The sequence below is a fragment of the Brassica napus genome, chromosome A2 (assembly GCF_020379485.1).
Source record: "Brassica napus cultivar Da-Ae chromosome A2, Da-Ae, whole genome shotgun sequence".
NCBI lineage: Eukaryota > Viridiplantae > Streptophyta > Magnoliopsida > Brassicales > Brassicaceae > Brassica > Brassica napus.
Window position 1 is genome coordinate 2,174,629 of NC_063435.1, and position 17,980 is coordinate 2,192,608.

General features: G+C 33.9%; 5 protein-coding genes across 8 annotated transcripts; 3 read left to right on the forward strand and 2 right to left on the reverse strand.

The window, feature by feature from the left end:
* The first annotated feature begins 1,611 nt into the window (after positions 1-1,611).
* On the forward strand, positions 1,612-4,928 carry LOC106407173 (U1 snRNP-associated protein usp106-like). 3 transcript variants are annotated; one of them, XR_002660262.2, is made up of 13 exons: positions 1,612-1,861; positions 2,054-2,106; positions 2,180-2,348; positions 2,423-2,486; positions 2,599-2,678; positions 2,759-2,894; positions 3,009-3,070; positions 3,314-3,376; positions 3,554-3,612; positions 3,748-3,795; positions 3,923-4,004; positions 4,201-4,244; positions 4,313-4,383. XR_002660262.2 is itself a non-coding variant. In XM_013847976.3 (13 exons), the coding sequence occupies exons 1-13, from the start codon at positions 1,715-1,717 to the stop codon at positions 4,614-4,616; spliced, it is 1,185 nt and encodes a 394-aa protein (XP_013703430.2). In that variant the 5' UTR covers positions 1,613-1,714; the 3' UTR covers positions 4,617-4,928. The 3 variants fall into 3 exon arrangements, 1 of the variants encoding a protein (XP_013703430.2); XR_002660263.2 differs by having other exon boundaries at positions 3,751-3,795; XM_013847976.3 differs by lacking the exon at positions 3,748-3,795 and adding an exon at positions 4,598-4,928 and having other exon boundaries at positions 1,613-1,861; positions 4,313-4,519.
* A 1,186-nt stretch (positions 4,929-6,114) lies between these two features.
* LOC106411258 (heavy metal-associated isoprenylated plant protein 21) lies at positions 6,115-8,251 on the forward strand. Its single transcript, XM_048749043.1, is given in 4 exon segments — positions 6,115-6,493; positions 6,848-6,923; positions 7,777-7,941; positions 7,944-8,251. Coding segments are annotated over 4 exon segments (447 nt in total). The 5' UTR covers positions 6,115-6,415; the 3' UTR covers positions 8,072-8,251.
* Positions 8,252-10,064: 1,813 nt separating this feature from the next.
* LOC106409107 lies at positions 10,065-12,047 on the reverse strand. Of its 2 annotated transcripts, none has more exons than XM_048749057.1 (4): positions 11,888-12,047; positions 11,718-11,788; positions 10,484-11,325; positions 10,065-10,397 (listed from the first exon to the last, which is right to left on the reverse strand). In XM_048749057.1, the coding sequence occupies exons 1-3, from the start codon at positions 11,932-11,934 to the stop codon at positions 10,526-10,528; spliced, it is 918 nt and encodes a 305-aa protein (XP_048605014.1). In that variant the 5' UTR covers positions 11,935-12,047; the 3' UTR covers positions 10,065-10,397; positions 10,484-10,525. The 2 variants fall into 2 exon arrangements, with proteins under 2 accessions (XP_048605014.1, XP_048605011.1); XM_048749054.1 differs by having other exon boundaries at positions 10,065-10,402.
* A 1,600-nt stretch (positions 12,048-13,647) lies between these two features.
* On the forward strand, positions 13,648-14,135 carry LOC106354412 (polcalcin Bra n 1). Its single transcript, XM_013794337.3, has one exon. The coding sequence runs from the start codon at positions 13,707-13,709 to the stop codon at positions 13,944-13,946; it is 240 nt and encodes a 79-aa protein (XP_013649791.1). The 5' UTR covers positions 13,648-13,706; the 3' UTR covers positions 13,947-14,135.
* A 446-nt stretch (positions 14,136-14,581) lies between these two features.
* Positions 14,582-17,895, reverse strand: LOC106354410 (maltose excess protein 1, chloroplastic). Its single transcript, XM_013794334.3, has 8 exons — positions 17,435-17,895; positions 16,414-16,704; positions 16,220-16,309; positions 15,485-15,586; positions 15,299-15,417; positions 15,134-15,196; positions 15,003-15,064; positions 14,582-14,903 (listed from the first exon to the last, which is right to left on the reverse strand). The coding sequence occupies exons 1-8, from the start codon at positions 17,822-17,824 to the stop codon at positions 14,821-14,823; spliced, it is 1,200 nt and encodes a 399-aa protein (XP_013649788.2). The 5' UTR covers positions 17,825-17,895; the 3' UTR covers positions 14,582-14,820.
* Between the last annotated feature and the right edge of the window lie 85 nt (positions 17,896-17,980).

Here is a 17,980-nt window from a genome sequence, read left to right on the forward strand (position 1 = left end):
CCAAACGAGGATTATAGTGTTTACTTTGGAAAAAGTAATAGGTTGAATGATAGATGGCGTGCGTGCCTTTTCACATGGAAATCTGCACATATATTAAAATTATAAGTTTTGAATCATAGAGAAAATATGGTGTATATGACTGAAGTTGGTACATTCCGAAACTAAAGATGGCTGAAATTCTTCTTTGTCAAAATGCATAGATGTGAATCTTATATGAATAGAGTTCTACATTGCTTATAGCAGTGTAATAAACTCCGTGTGTAAAGGAGAAAAAATGTTATATAAGTGAAAACAAAAATTATGATTTTTTTCTTGTGCCTATAGGCTCTTCGCAATTTGAAGAAGAAAGAACATATTGTGTGAAAATCTTTGGCTCGGTCAAATTTTATCCAGTTGTTTACAAAACTGTTGTTATCTGATTCATGTAATTTTTCAGTGTTGATTTAAAAGCCCAAAAAACCTATCTATACTGACTTTTTTATATTTTTTCTGTGATTTGAATTTAAAAAGAGATAAAACTTTCGATAAGTTATGTAAACTCAGAACAAGTATTTAGCTTTAGAAAGCATTTACATGTTTCAAACTTATAATATATACATATATAATGTTTAAAATTATGCATATGTGTAAAATGTGTCTGAATATGTTTCTCTTCTTTAATGTGTTAATCGTACTATATATAATATTATTTTAAAATTTCAAAAAGTTTATGTCACTATCACATACAAAAAACCATCAATAAAAAATATAATTCTCCATCTTCAACAAAAAAATGAAAAATTATTAACATATAAATGTAAATTAAAAAAAACTAACATTGGAAAAACAAGAAGTTAATATAAAAGAAAAAAATTAACAAATAATATTATAAATAAAATAAATTTATAAGACATAATCCGCGCGAAGCGCGGAAAAAATCTCTAGTTATATTAAAAAGTAATGGGTCTATGTTATTTGATATATAAAATATTAAAATCAAAACAATAATTTAAAATTGATTTATATCAAAAATTCATTCAAAAAAAAATATATATATATATTCAAAATTTGATTTTTACTAACATATTTTCTAATAACTATTATAAAAATATTTTCAATATATATAAGAAAAATACAATACAAAGCCCAATTTTAAACACCAACTTACGTTATGGTTTTTATATTTCACATTAAATTTTAAAATATAATATATATGATTATTTATATGATTGTACGTATAAAATATTATTAATTATAAAAAACTTATTTGATGGTACGTATAAAATACGATTAATTATATGATAACACATATTTTGTAACCTATGATGACACATATAGGATATATATAATAGTGATTAAGGGTGGGCGTTCGGGTTCGTTTTCGGGTCTTTTTGGGATTTCGTGTTCAGTTCAGATTTTTTAAGATTTGGTTCGGATTTGGATAACCAATTTAAATAGGTTTGGTTTAAATATTTGGATAGAAAATTAATAATTATTTAAGTATTTTTGGAGTTTTGAGTATATTTTAACTATTTAAGATATTTACGTTTGATTATTTGTATATATTTTAAAAATACACCCGCACGGGCGTGCAGGTCCAAATCTAGTTTAATCTTAAGGGACTATAACTGAAAGACTGAACCCTAATTAACAAAAAATAAAAAATCGAAACACAGTAGTATCTCTCTGTCCGAAGGGAGGATCGAATCGTGACTCAAAAGAGACAAAACGAAAGATGGACGCCATGCGAAAGCAGCTCGATGTGCTCATGGGAGCTAACCGAAACGGTGACGTCACGGAGGTGAACCGCAAATACTACGACCGCGATGTCTGTCGTCTCTACCTATCTGGTCTCTGCCCTCACGAGCTCTTCCAATTAACGGTGAGTTGCATATCCTCGACGCCTTGGGCTAATGGGTTTTCAATTAGTATCTCGAAAAATCCTAACTTTATCATCCATGATAACAAAAGGAGAGAGCTTTAGTGAAAAGAGCTTTAATTGTATATTGAATGCTTCAGAGTGCATTGGCTCACTGATTTGCTGATTTGATTTTTTTATTGTTATTATTATCAGAAAATGGATATGGGTCCTTGCCCAAAGGTGCACTCTTTGCAGCTGAGGAAAGAGTATCCTTTTTTTTATGTGCAGTGGAACTTTATTTCTTTCATTTGTACTGTGTGGCCTTTGACTCGTTCTTAGATATAGAGAAGCAAAGGCAAAAGGTGTTGACAACTACGATAGGGAGTTGGAAGATGCGATAGACAGGCTGATTGTTGAGTGTGATAGGAAGATTGGTAGGGCTCTTAAGCGTCTTCAGGAAGAGGATGCCAAAGCTGCTATTGCTATTTCTGTCACCGAAGTTACTCAGGTGATGATGATCTAAGTTTTTGTCTTATTGTTTAACTTAGGCTTTTCCTCATCATTTCATTTGTTTTACTGCAGTCACCTGAAATTATTGAGCTGTCAAAACAAATCAAAGAGAAGATGAATGAAGCAGACCTGCATGGTAATATAAATATTTATCTTTTAAGCTCCTTAATTCACTATTAAATGTTTTATCTGCTTGCTCTTCGGAAAAGCTATTGATTAATCTTTAAAATGGTGATGTTATATCGCAGATCTTGAAGGAAAAACGGATCTGAAGATTAGAGCACTTGAGTTAGTTGAAGAGATGAGGACTAAGAGAGCTGACTTACAGGTCTGTGATTAGATGCTTTGCTATTTGTTGCGTCTTGTAGTTTATTAACAGTCAAGTCCTTTGTCTTGTTTCCCCCACAGGCTGTGCTGCTGTTGGAGGCCTTCAACAAAGATAGGGCGTCCTTGCCACAGCCCATACCAGCTGCAGCATTACCTCCGCCTGATCCTCGTACTCAAGAGATGATCAATGAGAAATTAAAGAAAGCTGAAGAGTTTGGTAAGGGGATATCTTCTGATCTTGTATCTCTTTCGCTATATGTGGTGATGTTGAAGTTTCTTGAAGGTAGTCTAATATTGCGGCTTCTGTTTTTATTTTTTTATCTTCATTCAGGGGAACAAGGAATGGTCGATGAGGCGCAGAAAGCACTAGAAGAGGCTGAAGCTCTTAAGAAGGTTTGTTTTCTTTCTTAAAATAATTTTTTTTTGGTTTGGCACTTATCTCAGAGATACTTCATAGGATGTGGAGTTGTAAATGAAGTCTGTTGAAATAGGGATCTCTCTTTTGTCTTGTTTCGAGTACATTGCTTGAATAGTTCGGCATGCTTTTTTCTCCCTCCCTACTTCACTTGTCGTATTATATTTTTCCCCCTATTTTTATATAAGTTCTTAAGAGTGTTGTGACGTTATATGTTTCAGCTTACTCCTAGGCAAGAACCTGTTGTGGATTCAACCAAGTTCACTGCTGCTGATGTGCGCATTGTAAGTAAAAATCACCTTGTTATCACCTTTTTGAAATTTATTGCTTATAGATGCCCTCAAAATTCATGATTCTTGTTTGTGTTTTATAGTTTGTTTAGTCTGTTGATTTTAGAATGTAATGTTCTCATCCCTGCTCTGTACCGTATCTCATCACTCTCTGTTACATTGTTTTATCAGACAGACCAGAAGCTGCGTCTATGTGACATATGCGGAGCATTTTTGAGCATCTATGACAAGTTAAGTTTCGTTACTTTTAAAAAAAAATTACGCGTTATAGCTCCTTGGCGTTTAGCTAGTAAGTAATAGATTCCTGAGTTGCAAAGTGGTTTCATTATTTTGACACCGGCTATTGTACCCTCCTTTTTCACCAGCAGCAGGCTACTATTTGCGCCCAGGATTACTTATTGCAGCTAATAAATGTGCGTTCTATTCTTGATATTATTGTGCCTGTTGTTAGAGATAAATAAAATAATTGAGCTTTAAACTATATCTATGTCACTTTGATTTGTATTTGGCAATACTAAAAATCTTTTGTGCTGCCTTTAGTGATCGTCGGTTAGCTGATCATTTTGGAGGGAAGCTTCATTTGGGTTACATGTTGATCCGTGACAAATTAGCAGAGCTTCAGGTAATAACAAACAATATAATTTTCTACTGTGAGGGTTCAATCGTTTCTTCGGTTTATAAAAAATAGCTACTATATTAAAACCAGAGTAAAATATTTACTCTGGTTTGGTTCGGTTTATATACCGTCGGTTTTTGGCTTATTCAGTTCATTACCAAAAATATAGTTAAGTTCGTTCTTTATGTTTTGTTTTCTTCAGGAGGAGAAAAACAAAGTTCACAAGGAACGGGTGGAAGAAAGGAGGTTTACTTTCCTAAGCTTGTTCTTGGTTTGCTTCCTTAACATTTTTGCTGAAAAACTACCAATCTCAGGTCAAAGGAGAGGAGCAGAGAGCGAGAATCAAGTAGAGATAGAGACAGAGGGGATAGCCGTGACCGTGGAAGAGATATTGACCGTAGGAGTAGAGAACGCGACAGGCATCATGACCACCGTGAACATGACAGAAACTATGACTCAAGAAGCCGGCGGGACCGGTCACGGTCTAGGGAAAGACACAGGGATTATGATCGCCGCAGCAGGTAAACTTTGATCAAGAAAACATATTATTATTAACTGCATAATTCCATTTAAATTTATATGTTTCAACCATGTTACAGACGCCATGACCGCTACTAAGACGCTGCCAGAGACGGTTGCAGCAGGTTTAAGAGGCGTCTAGGATCAAGCTGGAGTTACAAACACTCTTTCGGTCTTCTTATGTGTTAAAAAGATTTTTGAGATTGTACGGTGTTAAGTTTGTAATAAGAGTTTCTTGGGATGCTTTTTATATGTTGTTGACCTGAAAAGACTTGCGAGTCGACATGACATGCAAATTTGTCATAAAATTAAATAACCATACTGTCTGAGAAGTATTTTGGGCAAGTGGTTTTAGCCCACTTCTCTGAGTGGAAGCATGGCTTTTTATTTGTCAACTCCAATTTTTAATAACTTCATCCATTTTATTTTAGTATATTATCTCTCCAAATATACAATAGTTCGAATTCGTATAGTATAAGTTGACAGTCTGGACTCTGGACTTTACTTTAAAAATCCTACACTATCCAGTTGAAGTTATTCTAAAACAAAAATAAAACAAAATTGTGGCAATTGTTTTGGATTCTGATAGCTAATGTCAAAAATCAACGGTTGATTTAAAGCTGTAAAGACTGACCACAGAGTCAAATCAAGAGCTGTCCAACACAAGTCGCTTAGATTCTACGAGCGATTTAAAAATTCTATGATATGTTTCAGTATAAAGTTAGCTTATTATTATTTTTCTCACTGCCTTCATTCAAGGAAAAAAAACAAAGAGGTATACATTCTTCAAATTCAAATACATAAACGGAAGATTCTAAATCCAGTATAAAGTTAACTTATAAATTATACAAAACAATAAGCATGGGTTCAACGTCATGTCAGCGTATGATGTACTTCTCTCCGTATATTAACTGAAATTCATATGTCAATTTGATCATCAATATAATACTATATTAACATCATATCATATGGTACGACGTATATACTTAAATATTTATATTATAGTTTTCATAACCTAAAGCTCACGCACCCATCATTCACGAACTATATGTTTATATACGCAACTATAGAAAAAGGGAAGGTCAGAGATAATTTGTAACTCAACATCACACTGTGGCACAACGCATCTGAAGTTTTAGCATATATAGCTCACTGATTTTAGTCAAACAATAAACAAAGGCCATCATTCATTTTAGCTTTGATCAACGCATCTTATAATATAGTGTCTGTGTATATAAAGTTTAATGGTTTCTAAGTTGAGAAATCATATTAGGCAATTATTGGGAGTATTTTTGATATATAATAATTGGGTGACAAAGCCATGGTCTTTGAACCGAAACCAAAGCAAAGGCCAATGGAAAAGGAACGTTGTTTAGTAAGGCCAATAAAGAGCTCTTTAGCACATCACTTCTCACTCCAATAGTAAGAAGAAAGTGACACTTTTATTATATCAAAATAGCTGTTTAGCTTAATCACATTGCTCTTTCAGTTTCATCAATTTCTAGTTCGAATTGAAAACTAAGTTTCAGGAGAAGATTCATTTGTTTTTTTTTTTATTGTTGTATATTTTGCTTATCACTTTCTGTTCCTAATACACCTTTTCTTCTACAACATTCTCGTGGGAAAGAGTTACATTCTTTTAAATGAAAATAGACCACTAATATTTTTGAAGAAAGCCTATATAACATGGAATCTTGAATGCATGTCACGTTACTCTCTTCTCCTTCTCTATATAAGAAAGGTTCTTTCCCTTCTCTCCCAATACACACACACACACACACACACACACACACACACACACACTCATACACATATAGAAACCCATACAAACACATAAAAAAAATATTTACACCCATTTGATCATATATTAATACATAATTTTTTTGGCGAAGAAAGGAATGGGTGCATTTGATTATATCTCTAGCTTCTGTTCTTATACATACTCTAATGCCAAAACCAAGCGTAAGCCATTGCAGGTTTGTTCTTCTCTTAATATCTTTACTTCTCGGCTTTTTGGTTATTAATGTAAACAATACTCTATATATATATATATATTCTAATCAATTTGCAAAACTATACGCCAGCACGTTTCGTGTGTGCATAAAACTCATGTATTATGTTTTAGAACATGTTTATCCATCTTATTTCTTAAAACATGTTTCTTCAAAACGTCATCATCAACTTTTTCGTTGTGTATATGTACGTCGGTACATCATAGCTAGATGACATACATTATGCAATAACATTGAATCAAAACTTTGATGTCAAGTAAAAAAAAATCAAATAATGAATGTGTTTATTTAGTAATGTTAATGAATGTTTTTTTGTAGACAGTGGATATCAAGGTGAAAATGGATTGTGATGGTTGTGAAAGAAGAGTTAGAAACGTGGTTCGTCGCATGAAAGGTTCTCTTTCTCATCTCTCACTGACTTTGAATCAAAACTTTGCGCCAATCTATCTTTTTCTTTTCTCTTTTTGTTTCCATTTTCTTTATTCTCTTTGATTTAAGTTACTTTTGAAGATTTTTATTCTTCTCTTAAAATTACAATTTCATAGCTGCCCAAATATAACTTATACGAATCATTTGCTTGGAAAAGACTATACAAAGTTTTTTGTTCTGAAAAATTTATGACTAACTGGTAGCCACGGAAAGAACAATATGAAAAAAATGAAAATGAAAAACTAATTAGATTCAGGAGGAATGTATATATACATATATATATATATATGTTACTTATTCTTCTTTCTCAAATTTGATAAGAAATATTTTTATCCTATGATTTTAAAAAAGGAAAAAGAAACCATGTGAAATATATTCCTCCTAAATGATGTATTTTGAGAATGAAGGATATTTCGTAGTTTTCATTAATTCATTTGGTCACCATTAGAACCATACAATTCAAAAAGTCCGGAATGCATATTTTTTTTAAAAAATTGTATTATATTTTCTAAACATGATATTTTAATGTAATAAAGTATCTTAAAGTAAGTAAATTAAATAACTCGAGTAAGTATTATTTTACTAAAATTAAGTTAAATATTCAATTAAATAATTAAAATATTTGTATTCTTATTTTCAAATATGATGTAATTTCATACATTTTTTTGGTAAATTAACTTGATGCAGTTGGATGTCTTTTTTTTGACGAAAATGTAGTTGGATGTTGTAAACGTTTATTCATCTCTGCTTTTGTTCAGAATACATATCATTTTAGACCATTGTTTACTCATTTTCATGTTTGGGGCGGACTGGTACAGGCGTAAAATCGGTAGAGGTGAACCGGAAACAGAGCCGGATAACGGTGAACGGTCACGTGGACCCAAACAAGGTGTTGAAGAGAGTGAAGAGCACAGGGAAGAAGGCAGAGTTTTGGCCATACATACCTCAGCATATGGTCTACTACCCATTTGACACTGGCATGTACGAAAACGTGCCCCCGCAGGCCACATCCGCAACCCCACACAAGCGTTTCCAGCTGCAAACACACCTGGTGAGAACTACGTTTCACTCTTCAGTGACGACAACGTCCAGGCCGCTTGTTCCATCATGTGAAATTGTGCGAACAAGATACATATTATGATGCCCTTTTTCAAAAAAAAAAAAAAAGATACATATTATGTCTTTTTTTTGTGTGTGTGTTGTTATACACATCTACTTTTGGCACTATTCAGTATTCTCATATAGTAAAGGTAATGCAGAGACTATGTAATACTATAGAGACAATTTTTGAAAGGAATCAAGCTAAAATCTATCTAATAGACTTTCTCAAACTCTATCTACCTTATAACATGGTAACGCCAACGTAAACTCAAAACACAACTATGGCCTTGATATTAAGAAAATACTTTTATTGCTTGTCCATAGATTCTTTTGAAGCATTTCATTCGTTTAGAAAATACTGTTTTGGCATTATCATAAAATGCGTTGGTCCTCCAGGAGTGTATAAAAGAATCTAACCTTAAACCACCACCAAAAGTTCAAGAACTGAGAAAGTGAGTTGTACCACGGATACATTTTGTCTGCATGGTTTAGTATCCTATTCGAGCAATAACTATTTCATACATATTTACTTGAGTAATATTCGAAGAATGTCTCATCAATAACCCATAAGCTAAGTGGATTCCCAAGAGTGAAAATAAGTATAATAGACCAAAATGTTGGTGAATTTTTCTAATGATTTGACGAGAATACAAATTAATTAATAACTAGGTAATAACCCGCGCCTTGCGCGGAATGTGATTATTAGTTTCGTTATTTTTAATAAAAACACATTAAATCTGTTTAATCTGGATATCAGTTCGGTTTTAAGTTATTTTTTGGTTTTTAATCTCCTAAAATATAACCATTATTTTAAATTAATATTTATTTTGGTTTATTCTGTTAGAATGTTTATTTTTTAGTTTTTTCGGTAAAATCCAAAAATTATTATTATTTGTTTATTTTCATATTATAAATTTTAGATAATCGTCATGTCGAGCCAATGGTTTCATATCATAGTTTATAAATGGAGAATAGTTCCAGAAAAAGAAAAAAAATTATTAAAACAAATCATTTTACTATAATTTGGTCGGTAGTGAAAGAAACATTAAGAAAAAAATGTTTCAACTTCCAAAAAAAAATAGATATTTCAGTGGTGGTAAATACTTATAGAGTGTTCACATCAAGGTGCACATGTATGTGTATGTAAAAGTATATAAAAATAAATGACAAATAAATAAATATATTGCTAATTAATATTAAATGACATTTTTGTTCTAAATAATACATGAAAGATAAAATTAAAATTAATTAAAAATTAAAAAGGCTTTGACTCTGATATCCGAAATGATTTAGAATTTTAAAGGTTATCTGATTTGATCCGTAAATAAAATGAAATTTAAAAAATAATTGAAAAATTAATAATAACATTTTATTACAAAAATAAAATATTATTTAACTTTTTAAATTTTAATACTTAATATAATAAATTTAATCCATAAAAATATTGTAAAACTTATATAAACTATAATATTTATGACATATATATATATATAATTTTGTACATATATGTATATATATATATATGCATATAACAAATCGAATTTGATATCCATTCCTAAAAATATTGGTATTAGTGATTTGCTTTTTTTTTTAATTGTATTTTAATAATTGATTTGCTTCGTAGCGTTACGGATGTCCATATTTTTTGGTTCAAATCAAAACGGATAACGAATTAAATCAAAATTTATAAATATTTTGCCCAACTTTATCTGTAAACAATAAAAATAATATATATATATATATATAGTTTAGCTTTTGATTCGGTATTTGTTTTGATTCGAACCGAAAAATCCAAAGTTCTATTTGAACCATGCATATGAGTTTTATATTAAAAAAATACAAAGTATATAGTGTGAACACATTTATGAATATAGTGTGAACAAATTAGCATATTTATTATCAAGTCATTGTGAGACTGTCACATGTCTATTATAGTGTGAATGCATTTATTACAATGTTTCTCCTTTAATATATAAGAGATAAATAAAAAGGAAGAATATTAGGAAGACCAGAAAATCAGAATATTGTGATTTGTTAAGCTTCAAATGGCAAGAGAGTGTCAACATTACAAGTTCCAACTTTTTAACACCAAAAGGAAAAAAAGAAAACTTTTGAAGATCAAAATGCCAGAAAAGCTGTATTATTCCAACAAAAATGTCCAATAGGGACCAAAGCATCTTTAGCTTTTCGTTCAAAAGCTTCTTTCTTTAGTAGAAAGGAATATAAAGTCTCCCCCAGAATCACTCCAAAGGAAAGGTGTTGTTTAATCACCGTACCGATTCTTTACAAGATGATCATCAGGCCTAGATGAAACAGTCATAACACTCAAGTCATTCTTCTAACCTTGCAAAGATCAATTAGGAATCAATTTAGCAGCAAGAACTTACAGGATGTTAGATTTGGTAATATAATAAGTGGACTTACCTGTTAAAATCTATTAGGATCCTTGAACAGGCAATGAGCTTTTTACCGCTTCTGAGCTTTCCTTCTTCTAGACTGAGCCTTCTGCCATTTCTTCCTAGGCACCAGTTTACTCTTAGGCTTCAGCTTTATCTCAGGCGTGAATTTGAAGTTTGGATCTCTCATCTTTGTTTGTATATCCTTAAAAAACTGCATGTTCAACCTCTTGGGTCCACCTTTCCTCAGCTCTTCATACTCAGGCCCCGAGATAATATTCTCAAACGCACCAATCAGAATATCCACATCACTCATCACTTCCCAGACGTTAGTGTAACGCCCGTCAGGCCCTTTGTTCAGCTTCTTCAACGCGTTCTCAACGGCCAGCTTCCTCGCCTGTTTACCAGGGGAAAGCTCCTCAGGCTCGTTCTCGGATTTCAACAGCTCTGAGATTGTTCTGTACTTTGGCTTCTCCTCGAACTCGAACAACTTGTCCAAGTACTTGTCAGATGCTTCGTTTGGGTGTGGCTCTGTCGGAATATCGTCGTCGTCGTCGCCTTCGTCGCCGGTCCATAACGTTTTCTCCTCGTCGCTTCCGGACCAAACGCTGTATAGCTCGTCACTGTCGTCTGCATCGATTAGATCTGAGGAGGCTTTAGCTTGTTGCCTAGCTTTCTTAACCTCTTTCTCAAGACGGTTTCTTCCTTTATCATTGGCTTCGTCTTCACTTGCTGACCATAGAGTATAATCATCATCATCATCATCCTTCATATCTTTCTCCCAGACTTTTCTAAAGTCAGCATCGCCTGGTTTGACATTACCAAAGAGATTGTAGTCTTTACGTCCTCCACTTGCGTATGAACGAGTAGCTGCAAGACATTGAAACAACTAAACTGTAACTAGAGCCTACAAACAGTCAATTAACATTACAAACACTTAATCCTAGATCAAATTCGCCAGTCTTGTTAACTAATCTATGTCTAACTAAACCATTGTTTGCAGTTCCCAGATAAATAAGAATGTATGCTGCAATTGTTCTTTAGGGATGATTATGCAACCGTTGATGTTAGATCACATCTTTGGACTAGCTTCCTACCACAGTGTTTCAAAGTTTTATCATTTTCCAACAACAATTAAAAATCGAAACTTTAAAAGAGGCGTGAACAGGTAAGCTCTCCCTCTCTGCGGCATTTCAACGAACACCTTGTCTACTATTTATATTTAAAAGACACGCGGTACGAATTGAGTCGAAGAATGATACCTTGTAAGTAGTGGCGAGATGCCCAGTTTTGGGCAGAGTTAGCCGGACTCGAAAGGAAGCGACTTTGTGATCTATAATTGAAATAAACAATCATCCGTTTTATTTCATTTGGGTTTGATTAAAAGGAGATTGTTGTCGCTCTATGGAATTACAGTCGAACTGGAACTAACCTTTTGGTTATGGTACAGAACAGAGGAGAGACTCTTCGCAGGAACATCCCCTTTCTCTTTAACAGCTTTAGTCGACGGCTAAAGTATGACCAGAGTGTCAAGCTAAAGTTCGAACTTGGCACTTTGGAGACTTTAATAATTGACTAAACTAACCCTATGTATAGAATTTTATCTGAACTGAGTTCCAGTTAAATTTACCAGAAAATAAAAATAAGAAAATTATCATTTAGTTTTACAGTTACTTTAATTTACAGTATATTGTATCTATGCTGTTTCGTTTATATAATGATATTGACTTAATTTGAGAATTAGCTAGTGTTTCATGATGTTTATCTATGTGAGCCGACTACGGTTGATGTATTTTAACCCTTTTTTTGATGTCTCAAACACTAGTTTAGTGAGCTTTAGATCAGAATTCAGAACCGTGTTTCACCAACATATATATATTTAAAATCTTGCGAAACATACACAGCATTAGCATTTCAAATTTGTAGATTAAACCTCTGCCAATTTATCATATTCAGTAACCCCTTATAAATATTGTAGAGATGAGTCCATACACCCACCAAATAAACTTAAGCTTGAAATATATAGTAGCGTTGTGTTATACGTAGATAGATATACAGACATATAGTAGACTTGATAGGATACTGAAGAACACCACGACAACACCTACTACTAATGTTACATGCTCGACTATGCCAATTCTGCCGGGTCTTTGGCTTGCACATCAAGGGATAAGAGCATTACCAAGGGGGAAATATCTTCCCAAGAGGTTCTTAGAATATTAAATCAGTTAATAATTAAATTTAAATGACAAAAATAATGTGAACTAATAAAAATGCAACACATGTAAGAAAATATCCTGCTTTTTTTGTTGAAGTTCTTAACCAACAACCCATAGCTTCTATCTTTCTACTTTTTTTCAATTTTTTTCTTTTTTGGTCGAATTTTTTTTTCTAATAGTAAGAAACTGTGCTCATCTCCCGTTGGGGTTGCCCTTAGGTTACAACCACTTGCACCACCACGATGAACTGCTGGATGGCCTTATATACTTATTTTCACAGTTAATGATTCCAAGAAACATGCAAACCATGAAGATTGCTATTACCAACATAGTTCCTCATTTTCTTTGCAAATTAGCCTTGAACATGTATGTTTTTTCTTACGTGTTTATGTGAATATATTATATGATACTATGGCAGCCAATATATATTGAGAGAAATAGAACATTAATATTGATAGAATAAATAATATTCTGTTATAATTGAGTAACAGAATATTATTTGTTTATTCTATCAAGGGCTGTATAAAACATATTTTGGTCTTACGTCCACTGTATTAATTGGTTTATAATAGGTAAGATGGTGATTGTTTGTATTATTATTCTTTTTGGTTTAAGGATTGTTTGTTTCTAACTGTGGAATTTACACGACATATATAGTTTTGTTCTATGAACTGAAATAGTGATTTATAGAAGCTATTGCTTTAAGGACCTGTTTACGTTCTATTAAAAAACTTGAAACAAATTGAAATATTTGGTTTTGGTTTTCTAGTTAATTTTTTTTTGTTTTGTTTTTTAAAAAAAATTTACAGTTAATTCGTGAAAGACCAAGTCACATCCTAATTCTGGTAAATTAATTAGTTTTAACTCGGACCATTTGAATTCAATGGTTGTTCAGTGTTATTCCTCCAAAAGTTCCTAACTAAAAGCACATCCTCAACTTTTTTGTCACTCAGATTCTTATATAATTTGATGATTCTTTGTTTTCTCTACCAAAAAGGAAAATCATCTTTCAACACATAGACAAAACACACTATGGCTGATGCTGAGCACGAACGTATATTCAAGAAATTTGACACTGACGGCGATGGTAAAATATCAGCAGCCGAACTTGAAGAAGCTCTTAAGAAACTTGGCTCGGTGACCCCTGATGACGTGACTCGTATGATGGCTAAAATCGATACTGATGGTGATGGAAACATATCGTTTCAAGAATTCACCGAGTTTGCATCTGCCAATCCTGGACTCATGAAGGATGTTGCCAAAGTTTTCTAGAATGGTAGTATTTGCCATCGTCTTATTTTTGAATTTTTCTAATACTTTTTTTCAATATGATTTGGTTCTAAGAAACTATCCATATTATAATTCATGTAACTGATCATTGGAGTTGTATATCTCTCAATGAATACTCTCGAGTATTTTTAATTTTTGTTTATTTCCCTAATAAATTCAGTTTTGCTACGTTTACACATTCTTAATATTGCTTTCAATATAATAAAAACATTTAAATTCTCAATGTGCGTAACCGACTCTCTTCCATCCGTTACCAGGCACATTCGGGTGGCCTAGCCTACTAGTTTGAAACACGATAGCTTCTTAAATGTTTAGCTTTGATTTTATGAAAAAATCAATCTCAATGTAACACAAAGTATAAAACAGCTTTTTTGTTTGAATTAATTTAACATTTTTTCAAAAAAAATAATAATAATAAAAACATGTAACCATACATAGCCAATCTAAATTGGTAACTTGCACATAATCTTAGCTACTATAAGCTTTAGAACCTGAATCTCTACACCTTTGACAAAAATTTGCTTATTAGTAGATAACAAGCCAATCCATCCCCATGTATAATGAATAACTCTATTTCTCTCGAGACATTATTAAATGAAATTTAATGCACATCTAACTAGGCTACATAAATAAACATTAAAACCCATAAGTTTCCGAGCAATGCTTACTTGGCTTATAACATCTTGTGGTTCAGCTATTATGATTCAATGAAAGTAGTAATAGTAGCATTGAGTATGCGTTTTATACAAGAACTTGGATATAATACAATGGACTTGGTCCTTGAGTACCTTGGCACAAACAAGTAAACCTTATATACTTGCTTGCTTGAAGCAACCGGCGTTTTAACTCTACTGTGTTACGGCCCAAAAACCAGCTCCTTCAGTGATCTAAACGGCGAGTTGTGACCATAAGCCGTTGCATCTCTCCACAAAGCAAGTCCTGTTTTTATACAATCAAAACAATCAAGTTTTTTTTCTATGAACATTTCACATTTGATGTGGAAAACAAAGGATGATGATGTAAGAGAGTGTTATGAACCTATCCATGAGATCAAACCAATTGTTGCCGCCGCAAAGAATGACTTGCTGGTGCAGTTTAACCTGCATTTGGAGAATCACGGGATTATTGATAAACTGATGTACTCAAGAGAGGTGTGCAAGGGTTCATACATGTATAAGCACAGAATGTTCCCGTATCCATAAAAGAGAGTTGCCCACATTGAACCGGTGAACCTGCAACACAGTTTGATGAACAAACATGTAGTAGTTTGTTACTATGTGTGGAAAAACTATAGTTTAAGTTGAAATGCTTCCAATGAGAAAGCTTAGCCTTACCACATCAAATCGCGGATAAATAATGCTCGTGGGATCATAAGCCCGTTTCCCATCATCGCAAGTACCATTGTGATTGGTGATAAGCCTTTTATGTTTTCTGGGTTTAGGAAGTTTGTCCACTGAAAGGTCGAAGAAAAACATTAGATATCCAAAGAAAGAGACAAAAAGAAACAAGCTCGTTTATACCATTTGGGAAACTGGCATCCACATGAACATAAGTGTCGCTGTCCATCCAGATAAAGAACCAACAAACCTAACACCTTCCTCTGAGAGTTTCCCTGTTCGAGCCTGCATTCTTAGCAGGGGAAAATTAAGAGAAAAGAAGAAAACTTCATCCAGACAAAGAACAACTACACATCTTTAAGAGTTCTTTTGAAGGAACTATAAGCTCAGGAATTAAATGTCAGAGAAACCAAACACAGACCTATAGAAAAAGCATCTGGAAAAATCATCTACAGCGATAAGACCACCCTTTCCTTCTTTTTATATCCTGACATGTGTTTTTGTGCATAAAGCCAAAGATAGAACACAAGGAAAGTTGCAACGATAAAGGGTTTGGCGTGCTGCAGTTCGCTCAACGTTACATCAAAAGTTTACAAAGTTTAGAAATGCAGTTAGCTCAAGGTTACATCAAAGGTCCACACAGTCCAAAAATGCAGTCAGCGTTTGTAGAACAATTCAGTTCCAGCGACTATAATTCTGTCAATAACTTAGTTTCTAATTCTAGTCAAGTATAATTTTCCTTTCAACTCCTCTGGATACTATCTAAGCTAATAAAAGTGGTGACCAGTTGTTAAAATGGTTTTAAAAGAAATATCCAAGCGGCTTTAGGGACTGATATGACTGGAAAACGTGTACGCTACTTAAAGAGAAAATAAAGGGGAGAAAAGAAAACTGAAGCCAGAGTGCTAGAAAGCTTACCATGATCACAGCCGCTACAGCAATAACAAAAGCACTTGCCCCAGGCAATATACTGTTCGGTACCAGAGGGACAAAAGTTGACCACATGATCTGCAATTTTATATTCAAACTGTCAGCGTAACCAACTATGACATACATCCATGGAACCTATTGAACAAAACCAAAACTTGGAGTTGTATGGTAAAGAAGCTCACTTGAGGAAGAACGGAGAGTCCACCAACAGTGATAAAGTCTTCCCACAATCCCCACACAGTCGTCCCAAGCTTACCAAAATAAAACAAACAGTTCAACACCAAACCAACCGTCACAACGGCGGAAGTAGCAACAAAATATTGCACAGGCATAGCTCCAGCCATTGTGAGCTGCACAAGGACAACGTAGGTGGAGATAACTCCAAGTGTTTGCACCACAGCTGCTTCCTTTTCTCTCTTCTTTGCGAAATAAGAAAGCAACGAAAGGTTCCCTAACAAACCAGTCAACATCCCCTGTATTCCATAAAACGTACACTTTCAGATTCTACAATGCTTCTTGCTTACTCTTCCTATACAAATTCACAATGTTTAAGAAATCGCTATGCCGTAGTTAGACTCTTTATAGAGAATCATTGATTGATTGTTCAAAAAAATAAGGAGAATCATTGATTAGGCGGACATGTAGCCAATTTTTTTTCTTTTTTGAATGATTAGACTGATATTTAGAAAAATCAAATTTTTATGTCCAATTTGGCTCATAGTGGGGCGTCTAGGCGCCGCCTAAACCAAACTTTAGAACATTGCAATTTCATAAAACTAGTGAAGAAAGAAAACCAAACTTGTATATGAATAGATTTAGGTGATCGTCGGCTTCCAACTTAAAACCAATTGGTTATACGCAGACTGATCCTAATCTTTTATAGTTTTATTCGTTTATTTCTCTAACTAACGATGGAACTTCTGTTATTTGAGTCAATTGCATGAACTGGGACGAGTCGGCGGCTGTGGAAGCAATCGGATCGCCTAGGCGCCGTCTAAACCAAACTTTATAACATTGCAATTTCATGAAACTACTAAAGAAAAAAAACACCACACTTGTATATGAATAGAGTGATCTTTTCAGTGTTAAATTCAGATAATACTCGGTTTCCAACTTAAAACCAATCGGATATAATTGGACTGATAGTAATCTTTTATAGTTTTATTCATTTATTTCTCTAACTACCGATGGAACTTCTGTTACCAGCCATGGGACGGCGGAGAGGGCGGTGTTGTTTCCGGCCAAAAGATTCTGAGCATTGAGGATGATCTGTGGCAACTGCAGCATCAGAAACGGGACGTTGGCTCCGCCGGAGAACTTGGCAGTCCATGAGTCCCATTCTTCGTATTCTTTAATCGGATGAGGAATGTCTGAGTCAATTGCACGAATAGGGACGAGTCGTCGGCGAGTTGAAACGATCGTGTTACACCTTGTCGGAGATAAGACACGGCAGCCAGCGACGGCGGAAGAAGAGGTAGCACCACCGGGAGAAGCTCGCTTCAGCGGGAGGCGGGAGAAGGGAGGTGTAGAGACGAAGGAAGCGCGAGGAGGAGGAGTCTGGAGGATCAAGAAGCGGTTACCAGTGAGAGACATTGCGATGGTTTTAGCTTCCACTGGAACAGAGATGACGACGAAGGAGTGAGATAGAGTGTTCTAGTGAAATGAAGAGAGGCAGGGGCTGATGTATAATTTGTTTTTGGTGGGACATAATTGAAATTATTCGAAGAATTAGGGGTAGAATTGCTAAAA

What these genes read in the sequence shown, in the direction of transcription:
- LOC106407173 (XM_013847976.3), top strand. Translation starts at nt 1,715, where the DNA reads ATGGACGCCATGCGAAAGCAGCTCGATGTGCTCATGGGAGCTAACCGA. An exon ending in CTGTCACCGAAGTTACTCAG is followed by an intron (nt 2,349 to 2,422) that starts GTGATGATGATC and finishes GTTTTACTGCAG; the next exon opens with TCACCTGAAATTATTGAGCT. An exon ending in GAATGAAGCAGACCTGCATG is followed by an intron (nt 2,487 to 2,598) that starts GTAATATAAATA and finishes GTTATATCGCAG; the next exon opens with ATCTTGAAGGAAAAACGGAT.
- LOC106409107 (XM_048749057.1), bottom strand. Translation starts at nt 11,934, where the DNA reads ATGTTCCTGCGAAGAGTCTCTCCTCTGTTCTGTACCATAACCAAAAG. An exon ending in TTCTGTACCATAACCAAAAG is followed by an intron (nt 11,789 to 11,887) that starts GTTAGTTCCAGT and finishes TTTCAATTATAG; the next exon opens with ATCACAAAGTCGCTTCCTTT. An exon ending in ATCTCGCCACTACTTACAAG is followed by an intron (nt 11,326 to 11,717) that starts GTATCATTCTTC and finishes AATGTCTTGCAG; the next exon opens with CTACTCGTTCATACGCAAGT.
- LOC106354412 (XM_013794337.3), top strand. Translation starts at nt 13,707, where the DNA reads ATGGCTGATGCTGAGCACGAACGTATATTCAAGAAATTTGACACTGAC.
- LOC106354410 (XM_013794334.3), bottom strand. Translation starts at nt 17,824, where the DNA reads ATGTCTCTCACTGGTAACCGCTTCTTGATCCTCCAGACTCCTCCTCCT. An exon ending in TCTCCGCCGTCCCATGGCTG is followed by an intron (nt 16,705 to 17,434) that starts GTAACAGAAGTT and finishes TATGGAATACAG; the next exon opens with GGGATGTTGACTGGTTTGTT. An exon ending in CTGTAGCGGCTGTGATCATG is followed by an intron (nt 15,587 to 16,219) that starts GTAAGCTTTCTA and finishes CTAAGAATGCAG; the next exon opens with GCTCGAACAGGGAAACTCTC.